Source organism: Vombatus ursinus, unplaced genomic scaffold, assembly GCF_900497805.2.
Source record: "Vombatus ursinus unplaced genomic scaffold, bare-nosed wombat genome assembly UNPS02014825.1, whole genome shotgun sequence".
NCBI lineage: Eukaryota > Metazoa > Chordata > Mammalia > Diprotodontia > Vombatidae > Vombatus > Vombatus ursinus.
In genome coordinates, this window is record NW_020954603.1 from 12,193,198 (window position 1) to 12,215,113 (window position 21,916).

General features: G+C 37.1%; 1 protein-coding gene across 1 annotated transcript in view; it reads right to left on the minus strand.

The window, feature by feature from the left end:
* LRRC8C (leucine rich repeat containing 8 VRAC subunit C) overlaps window positions 1-21,914 on the minus strand; it is a 41,568-nt gene extending 19,654 nt beyond the window's left edge. The window contains exon 1 of the mRNA XM_027838030.1: window positions 21,777-21,914. Coding sequence (XP_027693831.1) covers window positions 21,777-21,914 — 138 coding nt within the window. The remainder of the gene's footprint in view (window positions 1-21,776) is intronic.
* Window positions 21,915-21,916: the final 2 nt, after the last annotated feature.

Genomic DNA, 21,916 nt, shown 5'->3' on the forward strand with positions numbered 1-21,916 from the left:
GTATCTATGCCTTCTAGGATCAACACAAAAGTCACAATTTTCATTCTCCAGAAACTTACTTTTCAACAAAGGACATAAAGTGGGACATATCATATTATAAAAACTTAGATAACTTTATAAAATACTATAGGCTTATATTACTAAATATAATACTATAGGCTTAAATTACTAAAGGCTTACAAACCACTTTTCTTATAGCCTCATGTAGTAGGTGGTAATGCATTATTTTACCTATTTTTAGAGGTGAAGAGTATGAGACTCAGTGAGGTTAATAGATCTCTCCCTGAGTACTCATGTCAGAGCCAGGACTCGTTTCCAGGGCAGTAACACCCAGGCCACTAACATATTGTCTTTTTAATTAATCTAGCAAAAAGTCATTATAAAACTCCCTAGTCCCATAGCCAAACATATGACAAGAGTCTATTGTTGGGGCAGAATTTCCTGAGAATTTTTAGATGTATTATATCACACCACATTTAAGCCAGAACAATATGTACCAGAGCAAACTTGGAAGGTTGAGGCAGAGGCTGGGGTTAGCTTATGGTCAAGACTGTTCTGAGAAGTGGTCTATCTCCTCAGCAGCTTCAAGCTCCACTAATGGTCTTGGGCAAATGACTCCCAAACCTACATATCCAGGGCTCATCTCTCTCCTGATCTCCAGGTCAACATTCACCTACTAGACATCTCTTGGGATGAACCACAATCACCTGCAACCCAATGAGCTTCCCTAAAGCTTTAAGACAGAAGGATTAATGGGATTAGAGATTTAGAGACCTCAGAAGACAAGTAGGTCAGCCTCTTTATTTTATTGATGAAGAAACTGAGGCTCCCCAAAAGGCAAAGTGAGCTTGCAAAAGTGAGGTTACACAGATAGTAAGTGGCAGTCATCTTCTTAATTAAGAAAATGGAACAAAGCAAGCTTAAAGGATAATACAAGTGGGTGTAGCCAACCATCTGCACAGTGTATGAATTTTTGGCTGAGCCCAGTGCTTTATCAAAGGCAATTCAACAACAGAGAAGAATGCAAAAAGAATTATCTGTAATTAACTGTGCACAGTTACATGTAGCAAATCAGAATTTAGAAGAAACGGAAGTTTTTCTGCCTCTAGAACGCCTTAACTAACAGAACACCATGTAGAAACCTTAAATAATTCAATGTAAATTAAACTAGGCATAAAGGAAAAACTCAGAATGCCTGATTGATGTTGTTTACAGTAGAATTTAATCAAGGTTTTAAAAAATAATTAATACCTACACTATGCAAATTATTCACAAAAATTAGTAAACAGCCTATGAGACTCCTTTTATGAGACCAGTATAATCCTAATACATAAATGGAGGAAGCAGGGTGTAAGATACTATCTGCATCCAGAAACAGAACTGATAAATAGAAGTATGTATGGTGTGAGAAATGTATATTTCTCTCTTATATTTAATAACTAATTATTGAATTAGAATCAAGATTTTTCCCCCTTTCTGTTTCCTCATCCAGAAATCAACTAGTGTGGGCAATCTCTCTTAAAGATTTACCCAGGCCAAGATCTAATCAGACAGTAAAAGAAATTCTAAGTATGGGCTAATAGGTATATTCCTGCTCATTGTGTTTGTTCAGACAGGCCTGGGGAAAGTTGGATTCTCCCTATTTTCAAGACAGGTGATATGGAAATTGATGTCTCTTTGACCAAGATTTGAGTGACCCAAGTCATGTACCCCAAGACCTTCATTTTAATATAGTCCACATCTATCTTTGTGTTAACTAATCTGAATTGATTGCTACCCCTCAGGAACATCTCTCTTTGAAGGGCATATAAACTCTGACCCCACCGCCATTAGGGGTCATTGGTCTGAGAGAGACAACCAAATGATAATCCTTTCATTAATAACCTACCAGCCTTATTAATAAAATGATTAAATCACCCAGAAACTATATCTCTCAAATCTTTTTAAATGTCACAATAGAATAATTTTACACATATATATATGTATATATGTGTGTATACACATTCATACATATATAAATACACACCTATTTGTGTCTAATGGCAGCTCTCTTTAGGGCAGGGTGGGGAGAGGGAAGAAAAAGAAAAGAAAAAAAGAAATTTCTATGTTAACTTTGTTGTACATTTAAAAGGAATAGCAAGTTGTACATAGTAGATTTGCAGTTTCATGTGCAATCATCTTTTTTATTATACTATGTTATGGAAAAAATATTAAAACTATCAGTCACTGATTTCATGGTTTCCTCCAGCAATACTTGGTGACTTGAGAAGAGTCAAGAAAGCAGATGACAAGAGTTACTGGTCCTGCTCACCCCTAGGCTTGGGATTTAGCAGAGTGAAATGATGGGTAGAAAATTTTCATCGGTGGTAAGGTCAGTGAGCCAAGATTTGGCTGCCATAGAAGTCAGAAGGATGTGTTGCAGAGTGGATTCCTCCTCAGGTATGGATTGGGTTGGATTGGGAAGGGCTCTAAATGCAAAGTCTAGAATTCTGTCAAGTCAACAAGAATTTATACAATACCCACCCTGGGCCAGGCACTGTGCTACATGCTAGGGATACAAAGAAAGGCAAAAACAGGTTCTGCCCTTGAGGAGCTTACAGTCTAATAAATAGCAGAGGGCAGGAAGGAACAACAGGAGATCCCGAGTAATCAGTCAACAAGAATTTCTTAAGTGCTTACCATGTGCCAGCTAAGCACTGAAGATAACAAAGAAAGGCAAAATGGATGCTTCACCTCAAGAAGCCTCCATTTTAATGGGTGAGACAATGTGTTAAAAAAAAAACAACAACCTACTTACACATTACATATAAAGTGGATGCAAGGATGCAAAGAAGGCATTAGCAGTTGGGGGGACCAGGAGAGGCCTCCTGCACAAGGCGGCATCTCAGCTAAGTCTAGATTCCTTCCGAACAGCGAAACTAAGGAGGGAGAACATTCTGGGCATGGGTGTCAGCCAGTGCAAAGGGATGCTGGGCATGGCCAGATTCAGGAACATCATGCTGGCAGTGAGATCAGCTAGTCAGCTATGCCAGTAGTTCAGGCAAGAGGTGACAAGGGTTTAAATGAGGTTTGGCAGCTGAGGGAGAGCAAAGGGAAGAGTTTGGGAGAAGCGGTTAAAGCGGAATTGAAAAGACCTGGTAATTGATTAGATAAGGGGGTGGGGGTGAAGGAGAAGGAAGAATTAAGGCTGCCTGTGAGGTTACAAATCTGGGTGACTAGAAGAGTATTGGTGCCTTTCACGGATACGGGAAAATTAGGAGATTCTTAATTATTTCCCTGTGTGCTTGTCTTCTCTTCCCAGCTAGGCTGCTGACATCTTGGGGGACATATTCCAAATCTTATATTCTTTTTTGTCTTCTATGGTGCTTACTGAAGTTCTGGGCAGGGAGATGTTTAAAGGGTACTCAGTGGTTGATGCTATGTAGTTTCACTGCATACAAGAAATTAATCCTCGACTTACCCACAATTTCAGTGAGCAGAATTCCATTCTTCAGCTTACACCAGCTAACTGAGGTTTTACCATATAATTTCCCACTTCTATCTGAGTCAGCTGACATAGGGAAACCATAGATTTAGAGATGAAAAGGCCCTTGGAGCTTATCTAGTCTGATTCTCATTTTATAAATGAGAAAAACTGAGGCAGAGGCGTCAAGCTACTCCCCAAGGATCGGTGGCAAAGTTGGGCTTTGAACCTCGGCTCTGTGACTCTAAGATTAGTGCTTTTTCTACTGCACCACAAACAAATTCATTTGCTGAGATAGCTAGCTTTAATTGTAGTAAATGATTTGTCTCAACAACCATTAAGTATGTACTATGTTTAAGAGACACCCTCAGCTTTATTCTTCCATTGGCATATTGGTTTTGGTTCCTTTCCCATGGCTATATGATTATTTCCATGCAGTTTTTGCAGCGTTTCCTAATGTGTGGCTGTTCAATCACTCAATTGTGTTTGACTCTTTGTGACCCCATAGACTTGTCCATGGGGTTTTCTTGGCAAAGATACTGGAATGGTTTGCCATTTCCTTCTCCAGCTCATTTTACAGATGAGGAAACTGAGGCAAATAGGGTTAAGTGACTTGCCCAGGGTCACACAGCTACTAAGTGTCTGAAGCTAAATTTGAACTCAGGTCATCCTAAGTCCTGGCCAGGGACTCTATCCATTGCATCACCTAGCTGCCCTGCAAATTATAAGGAGAGGCAACTAAAGGTTAAATACCATTATCCTAAATCCGACAAGTCAGGGCTGTTCAGGGCTCTTGTTTTTATGTCTAGAATTCCAATCACTTGACTATTCTTTGCTCCACACTTAGTCTAGCACGGCATCAAAGGGGCTGGACTCCAACTTGTTAGGAGACAGGTATCAGCATGAGCAATATGAGGGAGGAAAGAAGACGTGGTTCACTTTTGTCTCACAAGACTTCGTAGACAACTATCCGAGGCAGTTCTTCTTTGCTACATTATTTCCTAATAAATTTTATTTTTTTATATCACGAGTATCCTTCATCAGTATCTTTCCCTTCCCAGAGAGCTATAACATATGACAAATCATATTTTTAAAGAAAAAAAGAAAAGGAAAAGAGGAAAAATCTGATTTTCTTAATGTTGTAGAAATTAAAAAAATGTAAAAATACGGGCAATGTGAAACACTTTTGCAAAAGGGTGGGAATGGGGAGTGTCTTCTCATGTCTCTTCTTTTGAGACTTCCTTATTCTTTTAAATTCACAACATTTACTTTTTGTGTCTCTCTGTGTGGTTGTTCTTTCCACTGACATTATTGCTATATCTATATCTATATATGTATGTATGTATGTATGTATGTATATATACACATATATATATATATATATATATGTTTTTTTCTGGGCTCTGCTTCCTTCACTCTGCATCAATTTATGTAAGTTTTCCATGCTTCTGTGTTCATCACATTCATCATTTCAATGACATTCCATTACATTCACACATCATAATTTGTTTAGCCATGCCCCAATTGACAGGCATCCACTTTTTTTCCAATTCTTTGCTACCAGAAAAAAAAAGCTGCTGTAAATATTTTGGCTTAGATGGGAGCTCTCTTCTTAACAATAGTCTCCTTGGGGAATAAGCCCATGGGAATAATAATGACACCTTTCTCACAGGGCTATTGTAAGAATCATGAGATAACGTCTGTAAAGAGTTTTATAAACTGTAAAATTCCTATATAAAGGTTAATTGTTATTATTATTATTACAGAACTCGATTTTTTTCCCCCAGCATCCATCAAAATGCAATAGAAACTTTTCTATGGAAGTATATACAGTAGCTGGTAAGGCACTTGGATTTTAGTGGAGCAATTGAGTAAAATTCCAGGAAGGAAAAAGGGAGAAAAAAAAGTATATCCTAAGTGTTAGTGCATGCAATGGGTTTTTTTTTTTTTTATGGGAGGGGGCAAAGTTAAGTACTTTGAAATGAGAATCAGAAATTTCAAACAGCATGAAACATGACTTGAAAATCAATTTCAATTTGTACATTTAGTCAGAATGTTGAGCCAAGAGTAAAAAGACAGAATTGCTATTCCCAGAAATTCTGCTAAAGAAAATGGGGGAGAGGCTAGGAAATTCTATAGGAGTTACAGCTCCTTCAGTTAGGAGGTACTGGGGACAGCAACATTCCAGCTTTAGCATTTCAGTTTTTTCTTGAAAGAAAAAAAAAAAGCAACCTCAACCTATCAAACACCTGGAACAGGGGTTATTAACCTGGGATCCATGGATAGATTTCAGAAGATCTATGAAATTGGATAGAAAAAAACCCTGCAACTTTATTTTCACTAACCTCTAATTAAAATTTAAAATTTCTTTCAAGTATTTAAAAACACTATTCTGAAAAGGGAAAATAACTTATTTGTACAAAAATATGTATAGCAACTCTTTTAGTGGTGGCAAAGAATTGGAAATTGATGGGATGTCCATCAATGGGGAAATGGTTGAACAAGTTGTGGTATATGATTGTGATGGAATACTATTGTGCTATAAGAAATGACAAGCAGGATGGTTTTAAAAAAACCAAAGAAGATTTACATGAACTGATGCAAAGTGAAGTGAGCAGAACTAGGAGAACATTGTACATAATAACACCAATATTTTAAGAATAATCGACTGTAAAAGACCTTGCTACTCTGATTGAGATGATGATCTACGACAAGTCCAAAGGATCCATGATGAAAAATGCTTTCTGTCTCCAGAGAGAGAAATGATGAACTCTGAGAATGGAGTGAAACATACTTTATTAATTTTCTTTATTTTCCTTTTGTATGTGTGTGTTTTCTTTTGCAACATGGCAAATACGGAAATATGTTTTTCAGGACTTCACATGTTTCATCAATATCATGTTGCCTGCCTTCTCAAAGGGAGGGTGTGGGATGAGAGGGAGGGAGAGAATTTGGAACTCAAAATTTTTAAAAAATGAATGTTTAAAAGTTTTAAAAGTGTAATTGGGAATTATTTAACAAAATAAATAAAATGTTATTCTGTAAAGGTTATAGTCCTCAGAATGCCAAAGGGGTCCATGACCCGAAAAGAGCTAAGAATTCATGACCTATAGGGAATTTATAGCTTCTTTAAAAGAAAGAAGGAAAGACAGAAAAGAATGAGTGAATGAATGAAGAGAGAGAGAGTGAGCCTGGCTTCTCATAAATCCCTATCAACTCTTAGCACTACAAGGAACCTATGAATTTACAGAAGGGTTGAGGGAGGAGGAGACTGAGAAGAAGAGGTGTTGCTAAAATTAGCCTCTCTTGATGAGATCCTAGGGTTGTAGAAAATTCCAAGATCAGGGGCTATAATTGGATATAAAATCCAGTTTCTGCTCTACTTGGTGTCTCGGGGCCATATGGACCCTAAGCCACAGGTTTTGAAGTATTCACACTCTTTTGTCAAACAGAGACTACAGAAGAGAGAACTCTCATTGGATTGACAAAGAAAATTCTCAATATTGTATAGCAATGCCTTACATTATTAATTTGAAAGGGAAGCTATGTGTTGCTAAAATCTATAACATCAACAAGAGTAGTGCAAAAAATCCATAATAATGATCTGAGAGAACAAATGGGTTTCCTGTTAATTGCCCAGAGTATTGAAATGGTGTCACCAGATGATCTAAGAGAAGTATTTTCAGAACCATAGTGCAGGATCATAAAGATTGGAGGAAAAAAAAGAAAAGCTCATTCATTCTCTTCGAGGACTGCTATTCTCTACACGAAAATAGTCCAAAGAATGATGAACCACCATTAAAAGTTACAGGAAGATGAAAAGTAAATGGTTTGGGCAGGCATCATCACCCTAAGAATAATGTTATTTATTAGTAATAGTATATATATATATATATGTATGTATATATGTATATTACATATAATAATAGTAATAGTTAATATATAATAGTATAATAGCTAATAACAGCTACCATTTATATAGTGATTTAAGATTTGCAAAGCCCTTTACAAATTTTATCTCATTTGATCTTCACAATAACCCTGGAACGTAGGCACTAATATTATTGTCCCCATCTTACAGGTGAGAAAACTGAGGCAAAAGGTAAAGTGACACAGCTAGTATGTGATGACATGTTTGAACTCAGGTCTTCCTGATGCCAGGCCCACTGCTCTATCCACTGAACCACCTAGCTGCCTTAGTGGTGGTTCAGTAGGATTATGGATAGAGGACTGACCCTAGAGCCAGGAAGACTTAGGTCCAAGACTTTTTGTCTCTGGTATAAAGTAGCCATGTAATCCTGGGTAAGTCATTTAATCATCCAGTGTCTTTGGCAATTCTCTAAGTCAGAGTTTCTCAAAGTGTGGTCCTGGTTTCATAATAATACTATGACGTTTTAGTTTCTAATATGGTAAACATTGGTAACCCACACAAATAAAAGTTCTTTGGATAGTCATGAATGATTTTTAAGAGTGTAAAGGGGTCCTGAGACCAAAAAATTGAGAACTGCTTCACTAGGTTACAGAGGACTGCCCATACACATTGGTAGAAAGAGTTCCCCTATGGGTGAAATCACAAGTCTAGACAAAAAATGAGAATTAGTACATAATAATAATGGAGGTAAATTTATACAGGGTTTTTACAGTTTGTAAAATGTAACCCGCAGCATGAGTCAGTGGGAAGAACACTGGCTCCAGTCAGAGGAACTAGGTTCAAATCCTGCCTCTGACACTTACCACTTGTGTGACTCTGTCTCCACTTCTCTGAGCCTCAGTTTCCTCATCTATAAATTGATGAAGTTGGACTACCTGGACCTCTGAGGTCCCTTTCAGCTCTGTGAGCCTATGACCTGGAGACGTTCATAGAGTCAGTATTATCATTCCCAGTTTAGAGTTGGTTGTTTCTTGTCCACTGTCCCACAATAAATAATTGGCCTATCAAAGTTTTGAACCCAGGTTCAACCTGTGGGTATATTCATTTAAAGAGATGTCATTAAAAATTTTTAAAAACCTGCCTCTCATATAACATTTATATTCAAATGTCCTAGCCTACTTCTTTCCTAAGACTTGAGCAGAATGCTGAATTATCCTGGGCCCAGAGAGGTTTTATCAGCATATGTATAAACCTGTCCTAATTCAGGTTTTATTTTAAGCATCCCCATTAGCACCCTTTGCAATTTCATCCACACTCTGAATTCCAATGTATAAAATATGCCCATGCAAGTGAAAATTTCTGAGCATCCTTTCGTGAGGCCAAATCTGATCTGGTAGAAGGGTAAAATGTGGGAGCCAACTATCTTCAGGGTGCAACACTAGTTTCTAACATCATCTCTTTTGAGCTACTCAAGAGCTCACCAATGGCCTGAACTATCAGACAACCAAGAATACTTCCTTCCACTCCCAGATCCTAGGGCTTTAGATCCCAGGGCTTCTGGGGGTCTATGGTGACTTGTCTGACAGAGACGTAGGAGCTGACCTGGATTTGCATGAGAATCTATGTCAGGAATCAGGATCTCAGATGTCACAAACTTCCTAGAATAAATTGTGACAGAGACCATCTGAAGCCTGTGAGGGACAAATCATCTAAGGTAGCCTTAAATTATTTCAATGACTATTTTTTTTTTAAATAAAGACAGCAGGAAATACCTTTCTTCTGTTGAATTCATAAGGGCAGGCCCTTTGGGGTTTCGTAGGGGTGGACGTCTCCTAGTTCCTGTTTCAATTTTAGAACATCTAGCTATATTTGGTAAGAGTCTGGGTTGTTTTGAATTGGTTGTAAGAAGATAACCTGAAATCTCTGGGAAAATGGAGGAATAGGTCAAAAAATTCCGAGCTCTCCAGATTTCCTCCACAAACAAGGCAGAACAGTGCCTCAGTGTAAAAACAGAATGGCAAAAATAAACAAGCGCTGGGGCAGAGCAGTGATCCTCCAAGACAACTGGAGGAGACCCGAGAAAAGACCCCCAGGGATACAGGCTCAGTCTGAGTGAAGTGCAAACACACCTTCAGGATATTTCCACTGAAACAAAAAACAAACTGTCATTAGTAATTGGGTAGTTCTAAAGAAAGATTGGGGATGAGCTGAGTATGATGTGGTGATTTTAAAAAGCAAGATCATGTTGGAAAAGGAAAAAAGAGCAATTATCTCATACAAATGAGGTGGGAGAGGAAGAACTGATGCAGAAGAATCAGGGAGGGGTGGAGGGCTGATAAGTACTGGAACCCTACTCCCATCAGATCTGGGTTAAAAAGCAAACAACATATACATCTAGAAGGGTATAAAAGTCTTCTAAATTTATAAAGAAATAAGAAGGTGAGGGTACAGGATAAGGGGAAGGGCTCAGAAGGTGTGTAGATTAAGATATAGGAAGGTAGGGAGAGAAGAAAAGGGAGGGACCCTTACAGGTGTGGACAGAACAAAGAAAAGGAGGGTTAGGGGAAAGGATAAGAGAGAGATTCTTTAAAAGGGTATGGAATAGGGAGGTAGTGGTTAGAAGTAAACTAGAGGAGGGATAGGGTAAAAAGAGAGGCTGAGAAGGGCAATAGTGAAAAAATATAGGGTGGAGGGAAATACACATATAGTAATTATAACTATGAATGTAAATGGGATGAATTCACCCATTAAATGGAAACAGTAGAATGCATTAAAATTCAGAATCTGACAATATGTTGCTAACAAGTGACATTTAAATATTAAAATAAAGGGCTGGAGTAGAATGTATTGTGCCTCAGATGATGCAAAAAAAAAAAAAGCAGGTATAACAATCATGATATCAGATGAAGTTAAAGCTAACATAGATTTAATTAAAAGTGATAAACAGAAGAAAGTACATTATGATAAAAGATACCATAGATAATGAAGCAATATCAATACTAAACTTATGTGCATCAAATACCATAGCATCTACATTTTTAAAAAGAAACATTAAATGAATTACAGGTGGAAAGAGAAAGTAGTACTATATTAGCAGGGGACTTTAATCTCTCCCTCTCAGAACTAGGCAAATCTAACCAAAAAATAAGTAAGAAAGGAGTTAAGGAAGTGAACAGAATTTTTGATAAGCTAGATATGATAGATATTTGGAGAGAACTGAATGGAAATAGAAAGCAATACACCTTTTCCTCAGTGGTACATGGTACCTTTACAAAGACTGATCATTTATTAGGGGACAAAAATTTTATAGCTAAAAGCAGAAAAGCAGAAATATTAAATGCTTCCTTTATAGACCACAATGCAATAAAAATTATATTTAATAAGGGACCATGAAAATATAGAAAAAAACTAAATGAAGATTAAACAACCTAATCTTAACGAATGTATGGGTTAAAGAACAGATAATAGAAACAACCAATAATTTTATTAAAGAAAATGACAATAATGAAACAACATATCAAAACCTATGGGACAGAGCAAAAGCAGTAATCAAAGGAAAATTTTTATCTCTAAGGGCTTATATCAATAAAAAAGAAAAACCGCCCATCAATGAATTGAGTAGGCAATTTTAAAAAAAATTAGAAAAAGAACATATTAAAAATTTCCACTTAAACACTAAATTGGAAATCCTAAAAATTAAAGGTGAAATTAATAAAACTGAGTGTAAGAAAACTATTGAATTAATGAACAAAACTAGGAGCTGGTATTATGAAAAAATCAGTAACATACATAAACCATGGGTTAATATGATTAAAAAAAGAGAGAATCAAATCACTAGCATCAAAAATAAAAAGGGTGAATATACCACTAAAGAAGATGAAATCAAAGCAATTATAAGGAGTTAGTTTGCCCAATTATATGCTAATAAATCTAACAACTTAAGTGAAATGAAAGAATATTTATAAAAACGCAAACTGCCTAAGCTTAGCAAAAGAGGAAATAAAATATCTAAATAGACCTATTTTACAAAAAGAAATTGAAGGGGCATCTAGGTAGCGCAGTGGATAGAGCACCAGCCCTGCAGTCAGGAGGACCGGAGTTCAAATCCAGACTCAAACATATAAGACTTACTAACTGTGTGAGTCAGGGCAAGTCACTGAACCTCAATTGCTTCGCAGAAACAAAACAAAACAAAACCCAGGAAAAATAGATTTAGAGAAAGAAATTGAACTAGCTATAAACGAGCTTCCTAAGAAAAAAGTACCAGGACAAGATGGATTTGCAAGTGAATTCTATCAAACATTTAAAGACTAATGAATTCCAATATTAAATAAATTATTTGGAATAATAGGCAAAAAAGGGATCCTACCAAGCTCCTCTTATGAAACAAATATGATACTGATACCTAAACCAGGAAAAGTAAAAACAGAGAAAAAAATTATAGACTAATTTCATTAATGAATATGGATGCAAAAATCCTAAATAAAATATTAGCTAAAAGATTACAACAATATATTACAAAAATTATACATTATGACCAAGCAGGATTCATACCAAGAATGCAGGGATGGTTTAACATAAGGAAAACTATTAACATAATTGATTATACAAAAAATAAAGGTAGGAAAAATCATATGATAATATCAATAGATGTAGAAAAGGCATTTGATAAGGTACAACACTCATTTCTATTAAAAACACTTGACAGTATAGGCATAAATCAGGCCTACACAACAGGCGGCCCACAGGCCACTTTGGGGTCCACCAAAGTAGGGTTGCCAGTGCACACTCTATTCTCCTATTTGTCACATGACCCGCAGCAACCAACCGTCATCAATCTGTCTCTAGTCTAACCTATCCGCGCCCTGAAGCAGTTTAGTCTATTTTAATTTTGGTCCCTACCTATTGCCAAGTTGTGTAGGTCTGGCATAAATGGACCTTTCCTTAAATTGATAAGAAGCATTTACTTAAAACCATTAGCAAGCATTATTTGTAATGGAGATAAGCCAGAGGCCTTCCCAGTAAGATCAGCTGTGAAGCAAGGATGCCCATTATCATCATTATTCAATATTGTATTGGAAATCCTAGCAATAGAAATAAGAGAAGAAGAAATAGAAGGAATCAGAATAAGGAATGAGGTAGTAAACTATTTCTTTTTGTAGATGATATGATAATATATTTGAAAAATCCTAATGACTCAACTACAAAAGTTAATTGAAATAATTAACAATTTCAGCAAAGTAGCAGGATATAAAGTAAACCCACATAAATCATCAGCATTCATATATCTATATCTATATCTATCTATCTATCTATCTATCTATCTATCTATCTATCTATCTATCTATCTATCTATCTATATCACCAACAGGATCCTCCAGGAAGAGATAGCTAGAGATACTGCATTTATAATAACACTAGTCTAGACAGTATAAAATACCTGACAATACACCTACCATAACCAACCCAGGATCTATATGAATAAAACCATAAAAAAAAAACTTTGTACACAAAATCAGATTTAAATAAATGGAGAAATATTAATTGTTTGTGAATAAGCAGGGCCAATATAATAAAAATGACATTTTTACCAAAATTAATCTATATATTCAATAACATCCCAATTAAATTATCAAAAAATTACTCTATGGAGCTAGAAAAAATAATAACAGGATTCATTTGGAAGAACAAAAGGTCAAGAATATCAAAGGAACTAATAGAAAAAAATGTGAAGGAAGAAGATTTAGCAGTACCAGATCTTAAACTCTATTATAAGACAGTAATTATCAAAACTCTCTGGTACTGGCTAAGAAAGAGAAAGGTAGATCAGTGGGACAGAGTAGACATAGAATCTACAGCAGCAAATGAATATAGTAATGAATATAGTGTTGGACAAATGTAAAGGCTTAAGATTTTGAGATAAGAATTCATTATTTGGTAAAAATTGTTGGGAAAGCTGGAAAGCAGCCTGGCAGAAACTGGGTAGAGAGCGATAATCTTACACCATTTACCAAGATGAGGTCAAAATGGATACATGACCTAGATATAAAGGGAGATATTACAAGAAAATCTGAAGACCATGGAACATACTAATATCAGACTTACAGATAGGTAAAAATTTTATGAACAAATGAGAGACAGTGTTGTGAGATGTAAAATGGATAATTTTGATTACATTAAATTAAAAAGGGTTTGTACTAATAAAACAAATGTAGCCAAGATCAGAAGGAAAGCAGAAAACTAAGGAAAAAATTTTATAGTCAGCTGCTCAGATAAAGGTCTCACATCTCAAATATATAAAGAACTTTGTCAAATCTGTAAGAATGTGAGTCATTCCCCAATTGATAAATGGTCAAAGGATATGAACAAGCAGTTTTCCAATGAGGAAATCAAAACAATTTATCGTTATATAAAAAGATGCTCTAAATCAATAAATTATTGATTAGAGAGATGCAACTTAAAACAGCCTTGAGACATCATTTTACACCTATCAGATTGGCTAAAATGATAGATGGGGAAAGTGATAAATGTTGTTGGAGATGTGGAAAAATTGGGGCTTTAATTCATTGCTAGGGGATCCGTGAACTGATCCAACCATTTTGGAGAGAGATTTGGAATTATGCTCAGAGTTATTAAACTGCCTATATCCTTTGAGCCAGCAATACCACTATTAGGTTTATTTCCCAAGATGATTAGGGAAAATGGAAAAGAACCTACATGTTCTAAAACGTACAGCTCTCTTTGTGGTGGCAAAGAACTGGAAATTGTGGGGATGCTCATCAACTGGGGAATGGCTAAAGAAATTGTGGTATGTATTAATGATGGTATTACTCTGCTATAAGAAATGATGAGCTCAATGATTTTAGAAAAGCATGGAGAAACCTTCATGTAATAATGAAGAGCAAAATGAACAGAACCTAGAGAGCATTGTATACAGTAACAGCAGTACTGTTTTAAGAACAACTTTGAGTGACCATGTCATTCTATTATAAATACCAAAATTAACTACAAAGATCCTACGAAAGAAGATGCTGTTTGAATCCAGAAAAAGAACTCACACACATGTGTATGTATATATATATATATGCATGCATATGTATATATACACATATATCCATATATATGTGTTCATATGTATCTCTGTGTATACACATATACATACATACAGATTTGTGTCTAATGGTAGCCATCTCAAAGTTTGGGATGGGAGTAGGGAGGGAAAAAAAAAGTTAAATGATAGCTTTGTTGTATATTTGAAAGGAATAGCAAGTTGTAAATAATGAATCTGCAATTTTGGGTGCAATCCTGTTTTTCTACCCCACTTTGTTATGGAAATGCTTGTTTTATTTCTTAAGTTCAGAATAAAATAAATTAATTAAAAAAAAAAAAGCTAACATTTTCCCAGGAAGCAACAGGCTGACCTCTTAGGATTGCATCTATGACATAGACTGCAATTAGTTTTTGAATAATGTTTATATCACAAATCTAGGTGTTTAGCCTATTGGTCTTTCAGTCTCCCTGGACTATGCTGCATGTTTGTCTACTTTTAAATGAATAACAAGTTTCTGACTTAAAATTAGTGTGATCCTGGGAACAGTGTTTTCTGCAGCAACTTTGAAAAGAATCACTTGTTTAGAAATAAATCAGTGAAAAAAGGGTTTAGAGTAGACTTTTTCTGCTGGGCCTCCAGAGAGCAGAATTAGGAGCAGTGAATTAAGGTTTCCAGGAAGCCAATTTAGGCTTGATGTAAGAAAGATCTAACAATTAGAAATAATCAATAGTAGAACAGGTTGCCCCAGAAGGTAGTGAGCTCTGTTTCATTGGAGGTTCTCTAGCAAAGACTAGATGGGACCAATTGTTGAGTGTATTGTAGAAGGCCTCTTGTTCAGAGATGAGTTCGACTAGATTGGCCTCTGAAACCAAGATCTGAAAAGTCAGTGAAATAGCCCATATGTGAAGTGACTCAGCTGGCAAAAACGAAAACTATAATGATAAGACGTATCGGAGTTTTGGGGCAGCTAGGTGGCATAGTGGATAGCGCGCCGGCCCTGAAGTCAGGAGGACCTGAGTTCAAATCTGACCTCAGACCAAACACTTGTCACTTACTAGCTGTGTGACCCTGGGCAAGTCACTTAACCCCAATTGCCTTAAAAAAAAGAAAAAAGAAAAAAAAGAAGTATCGGAATTTCAAGAACCATTCATAGATTGGATAAATCTTCATGGGTCAGAGCTACAACTACCACCCACCTTTAAAAGAAATCTATCCTGGATGTGAATTTTATATCTTCATTAAACTATTACTGAATACATCTCAAAAGGATTAGTGAGGAAGTAGGTAGAGATATTTGCAGACAGAATCCAAAGTGGATTGACATGGTACTGATAGGGGAGTAGGGAGGGCACTCTTAGGTTCGATGGTTTGAACCTCCCCTGTTATTTCCTGTATGACTTTAGACAAGATGCTTACCTACTCTGTGTTTCAGTTTCTTCATCTACAAAGCAATCAGCTTAGACTGAGAGACTTCTGAGTTTCCTTCCAGCTTTAAACCCTAAGAATCTACACTCTAATCGGACCTCTGAAACTTGGCTTTGTGACCATGGACAAACCCATTAGGATCTCTGAGACTCAGCTTCCTCTCTGTAGTGTTGGGATAATAATACGTTGCTTTGCTCTTTAATAATATCTGTTGAACCGGCCTCACTGGGATGTTGTGAATACTGCTCCATCTGAATTCACTTCATATGAATAAAGAAGTTTGATGATTCTAGTTTGTTTACTTCTGACATAAGCAAGCAAGTAAGCAAGCAAGAAGGAAAGCAGGAGGTAATTTTAGTGGGCTGACCTGAGAGACCCTTTCACCTTTTATTCTTAAGTCTGTGCAACAGGAAATCTCAACAAACTAAAATTTCCACATGTAAACCAATACTCCCAGAAAGGAGTAGTTAAGTCAAGTCAATAAGCAATGAGTAAGTGCCTACTGTGTGCCAGTTACTGTGCAAAGTGCTGGCTGTCACTGTAGTGACTTCAAAGCCTATCCCTGACACAAAGTGTGATCATGAAGGCAGGTCACATCTTAGAGCCTGCCACCTTATCAATCAATTAACAACATTTGATTTATTAATTATAGAAGAACCTCCCAATGTTATCAGAAAACAGGTATCATTATCACAGCATTCTAATGTTATCAGAAAACATGTATCATTATTGTAACATTCTAATGTTATCAGAAAACATGTATTGTTATCACATCATTCTAATGTTACCATAAACAAGTATCATTATTATAACATTCTAATGTTATCATAACACATGTATCATTATGGTAACATTCTAATGCTATTAAAAAACATGTATCATTATCATAACATTCTAATGTTATCAGAAAACATGGATCATTACAACATTCAAAATGTATTATTATTATAATGTATTATTGTGTATTGTTATTATAATATTCTAATATTATAAACAGGTATCCTTATTATAACATTCTAATGTTATCATGACACATGTATCATTATTATAACGTTCTAATGCTCTAAAGCGTGTTATTCCTAGAATATTATTATAAAACATTCATCAAGCACCCATCATACTCCAGCCACTGTGTTAGGCATGAAGAATACGAAAACAAAACACAAGGAACTAGCACGTACCCTTAAGAAACTTCCATTCTCTGGATGGAAACAACACATACACATTTAAGTACAAACGAGGCAAATGTATGGATTCATAAAACAAGGATAATCGTTGTGCTGCTTATCTCACACGGTTTTGAGGCTTTAATTAGATAATGCGTGTAAGGCCTATTGCAAACCGTAAAGCTCTATATAGATGTTGGCTATTATTGTTATTAATATTGTTGTTATTATCGATTTACCAATACTGCCCTGGAAGGTGTAATTTGTCAAATGGTGTCTTCCATGAACTAGCAGGTGAGCATTCCATTACCGAAACATTTTGCCAATCAATAGTTAAATGTCTTTCCCAAGCTTCTATTTAATAAACTTAATAATAATAATTGACATTTACATAGTGCTCTAATGTATGGAAATCACCTCACATACATTATCTCACTGGTATTCATAATGCCCCAGTGAGGCAGGTTCAACAGATATTATTAAAAAATAAAACTAGTTATTATTATCCCAGCTCTTCAGAGAGGAAATGAAGTCTCAGAGAGGCTAAGAGGCTTGCCCATGGTCACAGAGCTAAGTTTCAGAGGTTTGATTTGAACTGAGTTTTTCTACCCAAATCCAGCACTCTATTCACTATATCACCTCGTGTTTTAACCAACTTTACAAATAAGCCATCAAACTCTTGCAGTATTTCTGTTTTTACAGATGGAAAAATTGAGGTCTAGGGAACGGCTCTGACTTGTTCAATAAATGCCAACCCAGAAATGGGAACAGAAATCTGCTGGTCCAAGTTATGGCCTTAAAAAGACTTTGTTGGCTAGGAAGGCATCATTCATTAAGTTCAATTTTATTGGATGATTTGGGCAGAACTAAAATTAAAAGCCTCTATTATATATCTCCCCAAGCGGCACTGCTTCCTCCTGTAAGCATTGTGGGTAGTTTTACTTTCCTTAGTAATTTTGTATTCATTTTGACTTTATTCATTTATCCGAGTGTCCTTGGGAAGCTATCCCTCTTGGTCCCATTGTCAGTTTTTGTGTATAGGTTTGACACTAAATCTGACGCAGTATGAATTGGCCAAAGGCCATTCTCACTATTAAACCTTCCTTATCTTCATGTTATAAATACAGTATAATATGTGTGACCCGGTATACCACTGGGACCGTTCATAAAGACGACATGATTTGTTGTTTCCTCTGCAGCTTCATTCTAATAGAGCATGCATGCAAATGCCCACACACTGGTCCAGATCAGCACACCGTTGCCAGCGTTTGTTGGCTTACATAAACAATTCCAGACCTACAGGAAAAATGATGGCAACTGGTTTGCTGAGCTGGAGCAGACCATAGAGGAGAAGACAAGGTCAGTAAATACTCGGACAGGACAACACTCTGACATAACCCTGGGCAAGGTCAAAAAGAACCAATGGGAACCCCACAAACATTCAGTTGATCCCTGCTGTCGTCAATGAGTTCCTTTTGTGGACATCTGCCTACCTCCCAGCTGTCTGAAAAGAGGGGAAAGGAAGGGCTAGCAAGGAGGCTCAGAGCTCTCACTTTCATGAAACGAATTAGCAAAAGTGACTCATTTTTACCTGCTGTTGTCTATACTGCTTCCTTAACACTTGCTCCTTCTGTCATTTGTGTCTACCACAGTGCCTTCAACTCAACAAATATCTGGAGACATCCGACTCCCAAGGGCATCATCAGAGCCCCATCATTGCAAAAGAGCAAAGGCCGCAGTCTTCTACCTGAGGGCACAGCACACTAGAAGTACTCCCATAGGAGCTAAGGGACTCACAAAGCCTGCATAGTCTCCCTCCCCTGTCCCCTGTGGCAGCATGGATAATTAGAGGATGTTCTAAGGAGGCCAAATCTGCAGGATTTGAATGTACTCCTGGACTCAAGGGAGATCTGTTCTTTAAATCAATACTGTCGACTTCAAATAGAAACAGGCCCATACATAAGGATTTCCAAGGGCGCATACTGACTTACTTTTAAAATGTTAACAATATCTATTTTTTGTATTTTTAATTATAATAATATAATAATAAATAATAATAACAATATAATTTTAATTTTACTTTATTTAAATTATTTTGTCAAACATTTCCCAATTACATTTTAATCTGGTTCTGCTACAGTGGGCAGTGTTGAGGGCAGCAGCTGCCTTATGTTTGACAGCTGGTGTTCAGTGGTGTCTGACTCTTTGTGACCCCATTCGGGGTCTTCTTGGCAGAGATATTGGAGTAGTTTGCCATTTCCTTCTCCAGCTTGTTTTACAGATGAGGAAATGGAGGCAAATAGGGTTAAATGACTTGTCCAGGGTAACATAGCTATTAAGTGTCTGAGGCCAGATATGAACTCAGGAAGATGAATCTTCCTGATTCCAGGCCTCCCAATCTATCCACTAGGTCACTTAGCTGACCTTGTGTTTGGCATCCTATTTTCCTAGGTAATCTCCTTGAATTTCAGTGTTTTCTCTAATAAATGAGTTCTTTCTTATTTATAGGGTTTCTACAGAGCCTCCCTAGGCTACATTTCATCCTGTCATAAGAAATGCAGACAATAGGGGATGACTTGGAAAGAATCCTGGACTTGGGTATATGAAACTTACTTTCTAATACCAAACTGCCCCCTAACTGCCTAACCTGGAACAGGTCACTTAACCTTCTCTGGGCCTCGGTATCCTCATTTGTAAAAGGAGAGATCTGGATGACATGACTACTAAGATTGTTTTTACATCAAAGTTCAATGACTCCATCGCATCATAAGTTCTGCAGGTTGTCACATATTCCTGGTTTAGTGACACAGTGACAAAGGTGTTTACGGGTGGTGCTGTTGGCACACGGATGGTACATAAGCTCTCTGAGGGCAGGGACAGCTACTTTTTTTGTCTTTGTATCTCAAGAGCACTTAATGAGGTCTAGTATTGTACTGGCACCCAAGGAAGGCCTTTATCCCACTCTCATCCCTCTATGGAGATGTGATAAAGGGCAGAGAGTGCAGATTCTGATGCTGATTTGCTGTGTGACCCTGGACAAGTGACTTCACCTCTCTGATGTTTCCTCATTTATACAATGAGGAGGTTAGACTATATGACCTCTGAGGGCCCTTTGAGCTCTGCATCTGTGATCCTAGGATTTGGGGGAGGACAAGGACACGAGACTCATAGTTATAAGGAGCAGAAAGGAGTCAATCTGCGCTGCCACAGGAAGTGTCTACACATTGATGAGGTCACAGTGCCATTTGAGTGTGGGAGCACTCGAGTTAGTACTGCAATAGTACAGCCTAGAAGGCTAATTTGAAAGTCAGAGCTTAGAATTAACATCAGGCAGAAAGGCATTCGTCTGAGAAGCATAAAAAGAAAAATATCTGAGCAGCCAGGTGGTACAGTAGACAGAGCACTGGCCCTGAAGTCAGGAGGACCCGAGTTCAAATCTGGCCTCAAACACTTACTAACTGTGTGACCCTGGGCAAGTCAGTAAACCCTGATTGCCTTTCAAAAAAAAAAGAAAAAGAAAAAATCCCATTTGAAAGAGGTAGTGTGGCATAGGAGAAAGTGGCTGGATTTGAAGTCAAGGGATGGGAGTTCAAATCTTTACTCTAATAGAAAGAGGTGAGGAGGATGGTTACACCAGGTAGCATCTAAGGTTGCTCCCAACTCTAAATTTATGATCTCATGATTCTATGGCCTAAATTCAAGAAGTGAATTATTTTAATTTCATCATTCAACAATTCAAAAAGATTCAAAAAAGATCAGGGATGTTTTTGGTATTTGTTTTAAAAGCAAAACAAAACAGAAAACCCAACAGCATAACCTGCTTAGCTATCAATCCGTTGCCTTTCAATTTCAGTGAAAGTGTATAAGAACATTTATTAATAATCTCAGTGCCAGGGCTCCAAGGAAGCTAATCAAAAAAGGCTCAGCTCCCTGTCATGCAACAAATAGGAATTGGGTAAGGAGCAAGAGCTAAAGGAAACGTGTAAACTAGGATTCTGGTGATTCTTTGAAATGATTTCTTTTCATGTCAGAGAAACATGGGTAGATGCAAGGTGAAATGAGCAGAACCCAAAGAGTAACATACACAAATGATGGCAAAAATGTGAAGGATAACTAAAAGTGATCACTAAAGATGACCCGGGAGAGCAGATCATGAATTATGCCTCTCCTCCTTTTATGCAGTCAATTAGCATTAAGTGCCTACTATGTGCTAAGCACTGTGCATACTGAGAAAGGCAAATAGAGAGCCCCTGCTCCCAAGAGGCTGACTCAGTCTAAGGAGGGAGGCAACATGTTAACAACTAGGTGCAAACAAATATGTACAAGATAATTAGGGTATAGCCAGAGAGGGGAGGTGCTAACATTAAGAAGCCCTGGAAAAGCCTTCTTACAGAAAGTATGAATTTAGCTGAGATGTGAAGCCGGGGAAGCCAGGAGCCAGAGATGAGGAGGGAGAGAGTTCCAGGCAGGTGGCACAGCCAGTGAAAACACTTAGCCAGGAGCGTGGGAAAAATTGCAAGGGGGAAGCAGAGTGCTTGGAGGGGAATAAGCAGAGAAGAAGGGAAACTACTGGGGTATGGTGTTATCACTTCATTGTGGGTTGCTCATGTATTGAGTTTTTGCTTAACTGTATTTGTTAAAGGAAAGGCTTCAATTTTCAGAAAGGGAGAGTGGTAGAGAGATAATATTTCTGGAAATGATATAAAAATATAAGGCACCAATAAAACATATTTAAAAGAAAGTTTCCTTTGTTACCATGTCTCCCATCCCTGGATTTATGCTATGGTTTTATTTACTTACTTGTAAGGTACAGCCAAACACACCAATCATTAGCATGACTACAGAGAGATATTCTGTAAACACATCCCACCAAGGTTTGAGTACTCTGAATGCAGGCTGCTGTTCAGAAAACTGCCTGAATTCCGTTACCGGAATCATGA